Source organism: Cyprinodon variegatus, unplaced genomic scaffold (genome assembly GCF_000732505.1).
Source record: "Cyprinodon variegatus isolate N-32 unplaced genomic scaffold, C_variegatus-1.0 Scaffold240, whole genome shotgun sequence".
NCBI lineage: Eukaryota > Metazoa > Chordata > Actinopteri > Cyprinodontiformes > Cyprinodontidae > Cyprinodon > Cyprinodon variegatus.
Window position 1 is genome coordinate 41,143 of NW_015150693.1, and position 8,276 is coordinate 49,418.

Sequence of the window (8,276 nt, forward strand, 5' to 3'; positions counted from 1 at the left end):
TGGACCTACTTAGAGTTGACTTAACTAATTGATAGCAGGTGTTGTAAAACCGAAAACTCAGAGTTCCCGACTTTAGGCTGGATCAATTTAGAGTTGCAGATTTCAATCTAAGTTTGTTAAACCTGCTTCATGAAACTGACCACAGAATGGTGGAAGAAAGAGCTTATATCTAATGATTGGCAGATCTAAGTGGAAATGCATTGTTGAAGCCAAATCTCAGTAAAGAATGGCTTGACTGACTTCTGATTTGATAGAAAGGCAACAGTAACTGAAAAAAAGACTTGGACATTTTGTACACACAGGTATAAACCAAACGAAATTTCTCTGGACTATTTCATTTTTTAAAGTGCAGCCTTATAAAAACAACTAAAAAAAGTTATGTAAACATATGCCTGTATAGTAACTGTTGCAGCATTTAGGTTTTTTTCTTATAACCCATTTTACAAAAAATAATTTTCCAACCATTGTTCAGTTAAGGTGGAGAGCAGTATTATATTTAAGGATGAAACAATCTTTTGAAATAACTATTAAAATATGTTGTCATTAACTGTCATTGTACTGCAGTTAAAGATTAAACATAGGTCATATGCTGAAAAACACCCTTAGAGCAGTAATTAAGCCCAAACTACATTAGAATTCACTTTGGATTAAAGTTGAAAAAAACTATGTAAATATGATTTACCTGCATGCATTCTTTTCTACATATGATCAAGTGTATACCAAAGAAATGCTATCTTATTGCATTTGATACCATAAAATATACATTTTCTTCAGAAATATTTGCATTTTGTTTGTAACCATTTTATGTATTTTTACTATTGCACAAAATAAAGTGAAATTCATCAGAATGTGCCAATTTTAACTTTGATAAGAATAAAAAGTGATGATAACCAACTTCTCACTTCTTGGCTGTGTTATTGCTGGTAACTGTGTGGCTGTGATTGAATGGAACAGCAATTGTTGCCCCACAAACCCAAATAATGTTATTGAAAAATGGACCCATTTTGAATTTAGCTTCTTAAAGACACAATTTACATAAAGTGTGATTTTTTTTTTCCACTACACAGCACACAGTAACTGCATTTTTGACAAACTTTAAAATGTGTTGGGACAAAAAGTGGGGAAAATAGTATAGGATTTAAGTGCTTTCATCTATATAAGCAGTTGTCCGGCCCAATCCCACTCTCATGTGGAATAACTGTTCTGCTTCTTTAGGTGACTCCTCATAGTGTTCTGGCAGTAAATAAAAATGTACATCTTCTTTGCAAGGACGATTTTTGTTTGAGAAACCTTTTTCCTCTTCCCCTGGTGAAAATTCCAGGTAAAGACCTGATGTTCAGAAAATCGAAGAAACGAAAGCATACTGTTAACTTTATTTTCAACATCACCTTGAAGACATAACCTATGACAAATAAAGTTGTCATTTCCATGTGATGGTGTTTCAGTGTGAGGCATAAGATTTCCGCCTTACAGTGCGTGCAGATGCACTCACATCTGCCTGCTGCCATTCTTGAGCAAGCTCTGCACTGCTGGTAGCCCGATCCCGCAGCTGAAACACTTTTAAGAGACGGTCCTGGCGCTTGCTGGTCTTTCTTAGGCGCCCTGGAGCCTTTTTGGCAACAATGGAACCTCTCTCCTTGAAGTTTTTGATGATGTAATAGATTGTTGTGATAGATTGGTGCAATCTTTCTAGCTGCCATTCTCTTTCCTGTTAGGCCATTCACAGAAGAGAAACAGTGATGCCAAGTAGCAGCCTCTTTTTAAAGTGTCCAGTGGTGTCATTCTTACTTAATCCTGACAGATTGATCTCCAGCCCTGTCCTCATCACCACCCACACCTGTGTTAATGGAGCAATCACTGAAACCATGTTAGCTGGTCCTTTAAGGCAGGGCTGCAATGACCTTGAAATGTGTTTTGGGGGATAAAGTTCATTTTCTAGGCAAATATTGACTTTGCAATTAATTGCTGTTACGCTGATCACTCTTTATAATATTCTGCAGTATATGCAAATTGCCGTTACATAAACTGAAGCCGTAGACTTTGTAGATATTAACATTTGAATCATTGAATCACTTTTGGCCATGACTGTACAAAAGACAAAGTAGCAGGTTAAAAGGGATTCTTAAGTTTTATGAGAATGCTAACTTTACTGCGAAAATTAAAATTTTAGAAACCACAAGTAAAGATGGAAACACTGGACATTGAATAACGTGACATACCTTAAAATATCTGAATAAGTCCGATCGCTGTAAGTGACATTTCTGAGAGACGTCACTAAAATTGCCAAAGAGACCATCAATGTAGAAGCTATAACCTGTTGTTAAACCATTCTTACTCCACAGTGAGAAGGTCTGGTCCATTCTGGCTGCAAGGAAAAGGTGATTGTTGCAATTAGGGCTATAAATAGATAATTTCTTTAGCTTGAATTTTTGTCTGAATTGTGTCCATATTCCAAGGGTCGAAGATACTACAGAGCTTGATGTAAACTCAGATGGTAAAAAAGGTAACCCTGCTGTAACTAAAGAAAAGAATGATAGAGATTGGAGCCAATATATGACTTTTTGATGCCTAATATTTTCTAATATTGGGAAGTGCTAAGCCACCCCGATCTGTAGGCCTTTCCAAAAATTATTTAGGAATGCTAGCATTTTTACCTGCCCAAAGAAAAGAGGAGATTAGTTTATCTAAACTCTGGAAGAAGGATTTGGACAAAAATACTGGAATACTGAAAACTTTGGAACAGATATAAAAAAACTAGGCAATACATTCATTTCTATACAATTAACTCTGCCTGTAAGAGCTAAAGGCCAGACCATCTTCTTAAACATGATTCCAATTTGAGCAAGAGGGGTTCAAGATGATTTTCATAGAGATAAGAAAATGATGGGTGATGTGTATGCCTAGATGTTTAAAGCCTGCCTTTGACATACAGAGGGTAGAGTGTTGTCTGGTATCTGAAGAGCCAGATTATTGATTGAAATACATTAACTTTTAAAAAAAGTTGAATTTGTCACCAGAGAACAGCCCAAGTCATTAAGGATAATAATCATCAGCATATACCCTACCTATGAACACCAAAGATATTGGTACCTGTAATGCAACGGAATCAATCCTAAACTTAATTGATAGTGGCTCAGTAGCTAATGCATACAAAAGAGGGCTAAGGGGACACCCTGACATGGGAGACGCAGCTGAGAAGATAACTTATTTGTAATTACACATTCTTTAGGAGAGGTATATAATAAACATATCCAGGTTTGAACCAAAAACAAATTTCGCCAATACAGTAACAGAATTTGTGTATTTGTACCTACAATTAGAAAAGATGTAAAAAAAATAATAATAATGTGTACTTGTGATTTTTTCTATTCTACAAATACAAAACTGTGAAGAAAATAACTTTCTCTATAACTTCAAATTCACACTTACAATGCACAAATAGTTTTGAAACAAAATAATTTTTCATAATCATTCCTCCACATGGTGACTAAGGCTGTTCAGACATTAAAAACATGCAGCCCAGTTCTACAGAACACAATTAGATTTATGGAAACATGATTTAAAGAATGTCTTTGTTTATTAGAATTATTGTTTATGTTATGAAAATACATAAGTACAGAACAGAAACATTATGGTCCCAGCAGATAAACTTCCCCCAGTTGGAATACACATGAACTTGTCATGTACATCAGTAAGAAATGAACAAACCAGAAAAATACACAACAAACAATATGAATTTTTGGACTCTTGAGTTTTTAGTTTTCCATTACTCTGTTTTGTTAATCTTTCGTTTATTTTCCATTATATTCAAGCCGTCTTCAGTTACTCGCTGTTGCCCCCTTGTGCTTGTATCCTTTCCCATTGGCTTCCTTCTAGTTAGTTCCCCTCAACCCTGCTTCATATTCAGCTCATTAGTTCATCCTATGTTCTGTTCTCCTTACATACACCACCTCTGCAGTCACTCAGTGCTGGTTCCTTGCTGTTGTTATGCTGCTTTCTCATCTCAGCTCCAGCTCCCCAAGAGAGTTTTTCCCTGATGTTTTTTGTATTTTTGGTCCTCAAAAACCTCCATGCAACTGTGACAATTATAAACATGATTTCAAAGTTTAAGAAACCCTTTGAATGTAAATTAATATTTATCCATCAATTATAATACTACAAACTATCTAGCAGAACATTCAATACTACTGTATTTAAAAATGCAAATCTAACTAAATATTAGTGTCACAAGCTGGTCATAGGTTTCATTACACTTAATGTAATAAAATAAATAAAATAAAATTTAAACTTTTGTATAATTTGGCACATTCTAAAAGGTGTCCCTATATCCATCCAAGGACCATTGTAGGTGTATAAACATACACAGAGTTTCAATACATACCTTCTTTCTGAGCAGCAGTGTACCGTAGAAGCAGCACCATTCTCCAAAAAGAGATTATGCCATCTAAAACTTTAATCTTATTTAAGTCTTGTTTTAACAGTGACTTTTCTTTTTTTAAAAGTTTTTTCAAAGCCAAACCTGCTAGTAACACTTTAATTCTAAATCTATATCTGTCTCTACTTGCTATTTTTCTCTTAGTTTCATGAGGAAACTAAACTTTGAAACAAAGTCCAGTGGATTGTTTTTAACTTTCTATTTTTTTTTTTGTAATTTCATGAGGAAGTTCAGTCTGCCAATGTTAAACCAGCTGTGTTTTGCTACAGCCTGAAGAGGGCCGTGGGATGAGCACTATGACATGCTGGTGAACTTAAACCCTTAACATTTCATTGCTAGACTGAACATTCATTTCTGATCTGCAACATAATTTTGTCCACTCAAAACTCCTATTCAAGATATCTGCACTTAGATATCTGTATTTAAGCTTTGACCGAACAAAATATAAACCGCAGCTTTGACTATTCAGAATAGTGTTTTATGTTAATTAATTTAGACTAGTCATACTAATCACAAGGATGTTACTACAGGTAAAAATAGCATTTACTGCTATCAATAATGTTAATTCCAGAGAGCTAAACTTACTGACTAAATGTTAAACTGGTTTACCATACTTTCACACTTTTAAGCATCATAATTGTCGTTTTTGGTTGATTAAATGTCTGTTTTTTTTGTTCTTCTATGTTGCTTATAAAATAATGGTAAATGTGATACTTCCAGAGATTTATTTTTTTATAATTAACTTATATATCTGGTTTCGGTATGCACCTTGTGATGTTAAAGTTAGTACATGGCAAACATGAGAGGAGAATCCACAACATCACTTCCTTGAGTCACAATATATAATGGGGTCACAGAATGGTGTGACATTAGACATTTTTATTGATTAACTATTTTTTGCACTATTCTAAAAAAAAAAAAGAAAAAGACATTTTGTAAACAGAAAAAAGGATAAGTGATGATATGTAAAATGAAGTTTTATTTTGAAAGATTAGAGAGCATAGGCTTAAGCTCACCAGTCAAATGGTGAGTGCTACACAAGAGGTCACCAGGCTGTGGCCTTAGACGTGCAAAGGTTTATCATTTCTGTGGGTTTTCATGTGAGAATTTAAATTACTACCATCAGCAAACCTTTTTCCGCATACCTTACAAAGAAAAGGTTTCTCACCTGTGTGGGTTCTGGTGTGATAAGTTAAACTACTAAGATGAGTGTAACATTTTCCACACGTCTTGCATTGAAAAGGTCTCTCACCTGTGTGGGTTCTGATGTGATAAGTTAAACTACTAAGATGAGTGTAACATTTACCACACGTCTTGCACTGAAAAGGTCTCTCACCTGTGTGGGTTTTGGTGTGACCATTTAAATGATCAACTCTTGAGAAGCTTTTTCCACATGTCTTACAAGTAAAAGGTCTCTCACCTGTGTGGGTTCTCTCATGAAGATTTAAAGCTTTTCCCTGAGAAAAACCTTTTCCGCATACCTTACATAAAAATGGTCTCTCACCGGTGTGAGATCTCATGTGGATATTTAAAGTATTTAACTGAGAGAAATTTTTTCCACATGTTTTACATAGAAAAGGTTTCTCACCTGTGTGGGTTCTAATGTGAACTCTTAAATGAGCAACTGTGGAGAAACTTTTTCCACATGTCTGACAAGAAAAAGGTTTTTCACCTGTGTGGGTTTTATAATGTTTTTTCATTGAATTCTTATCCTTCAAGGATCGTCCACAAATTTCACATACGAAAGACAATTTCTCTGTGTCCCTTTGAAACTCTGTCATAGTGGAGCTGCTTGCCTCCTGATCTCTATTCTCCATTACAGGAGGCCTATGAAAGAAAGGCTGCTCAGTTGTGTCACTACTAAATAAGTCCTTCTGGTCCCTCCTAGGAGGCAAATGTTCTACCAACCACTGTTCATAAATAGAGGCTGAGGAATCTTCTTCCTCTTGTACTTCAAGTAATAGAGATGCTGGTTCTTCATCTTCATTCCATGGAGGTCCTGGTTCATAATGTTCTTTATTCTGTAGTAAATCTGGTTCCTTCTGTTCCTCTTTGGCCCAGGTAGACTCAGATTCCTCAATCTCTTCTTTAATCAGTTCATGTTCTGGGGGCTCTTCCTCCTCTTTAATCCACAAAGTTCCTGGTTCATCCAGTTCTTCATTTAGTGCCAGTTCCTCATTTTCTTCTTTGATCAGCACAGCTTCTGGGGGCTCTTCTTCCTCTTTTATGCAGGGAGTTATTTGTTCTTCCTGTTCTTCAAGAAAAGGATGATCTGCGTCCATCTGATTCTCTACTTTAAAATGTTCTGGTTCAGATTCCTTCTGGTCATGACTGGACTTCCTCCCTTGGTCACTGAGCTGTTGGATCACCAAAGCAGGCTCCTCACTGTTAGTGTGAGACTTTGTGAGGTCTGTGAGGACAAAAAGAAGAGATCATTAATTTAAGGCAACTAAAGATGGTATATAAAATAAACCAAGATGTTGGTGAATGTCATGACTGTCAATGTCAAGGTGAATTCAGTCAACCAGAACATGGAGAAAAGGGTTTTAAAACCAAACTGGACTTCAGTTCTGGTACTTAAAGTGTCGTCTCTGTCTGAAGACTTTCCTCATTTTGAGAGTTATTGATGGAAAAGATCCAAGCTTTAAAGAAAAAAAAAGTAACTGGATGTGATGTTTTTGAATCTGCTCTGTATAATCACTGTATAATGTCTGTAGCAATAAAAAGGGGTGATGGGCATCCCTGGTCCTGATAGTTTTGAATATGTTTCAACTCCAACATACCTTGTCAAACAATTAGATGATTGCCAGAACTCCTACGTTTTAAAGTTGCAGAACACCGGATCTCAAGAACTGGAGTTTAACATCCCTGAATTAGAATACAATGAAGTGGTCAGGGTCGACCAGAACATCTGCAATCATCTGTAATAGTGTGTGCCTGGTATGGAATAAGGTAGAGCCCTAGTCTATCTTAGTAAAAACTAAGGTGTAATTTGAGGGGATTGTCAGACAGTAAGAGACACAGTGCAAAGTAAAATACATCTGCTTTAGGGACAATAAAAAGTAATATCACTGAATCTGAAGGAAAACCGACCAGTTCTGTCCCCAAATTCTCCTTATATTTACTTCTGTGTGGTGTTGTAGTGAAGACCACCCAACCATAGAACAAGACCACCCTCAGCACCCCCACATTTCATGTCGCAAAAATTTTTTTTAACATTAACAAAATTCCTTCTTGGATTAATTAAAAGATCCACATTCCCTTAAAATAAAAGATATTAATCACTCAGCTGTGATTAGTCGACATAATCAACAATGAAAATTTGTAGACTGATATGTTTTTCATTGATGATTATTTTTGGTCTGCTTTTAAATCGCCCATTTGTTTTGGTCTGAGCAAAGGGCTCATCTGAGTTCAGGTAATTCCGCTGCACAGCGCTGGTTCTGCTGTGGGCAAACTGCTGGCAAATTCTTTACTTGCAATTGATGTCACATTCACCTTAAAACGTATGCATCACATTAAGTGGTGGTCTGCCAAGGGAGTTGCTGACTAGAGCATTCAATCATCACTTGAATATGCCTTTTGTGTGTTTTGTTAGGTAACAGATCAATAAACAGACCATTAAAGGATACTTTCGGGTTCCTTGTGAAGATATTAAAGATGCAGGAAAAATGGTCGGCTAACATTTAGTTTACCTCAGAAGTAGTTCAGAGTCAAAAAATTCTACAGTTTGGGGCAATCTCTTTTTTAAAGAATAGTAATTCACTTAGACGTTAATTTACATATAACATACATTTAGTTGTAAGCACGGAAAACCGTTCACAGTTTGAACAGGCAGCAC

At 35.9% G+C, this 8,276-nt stretch overlaps 1 protein-coding gene across 1 annotated transcript in view; it reads right to left on the reverse strand.

Annotated features, from left to right (window-relative positions):
* Positions 1-3,557: 3,557 nt before the first annotated feature.
* LOC107089131 (zinc finger protein 260-like) overlaps positions 3,558-8,276 on the reverse strand; it is a 7,301-nt gene continuing 2,582 nt past the window's right edge. Inside the window, exon 2 of the mRNA XM_015381723.1 lies at positions 3,558-6,845. Within this exon, the coding sequence (XP_015237209.1) occupies positions 5,497-6,845 (1,349 nt within the window). The 3' untranslated portion in view covers positions 3,558-5,496. The remainder of the gene's footprint in view (positions 6,846-8,276) is intronic.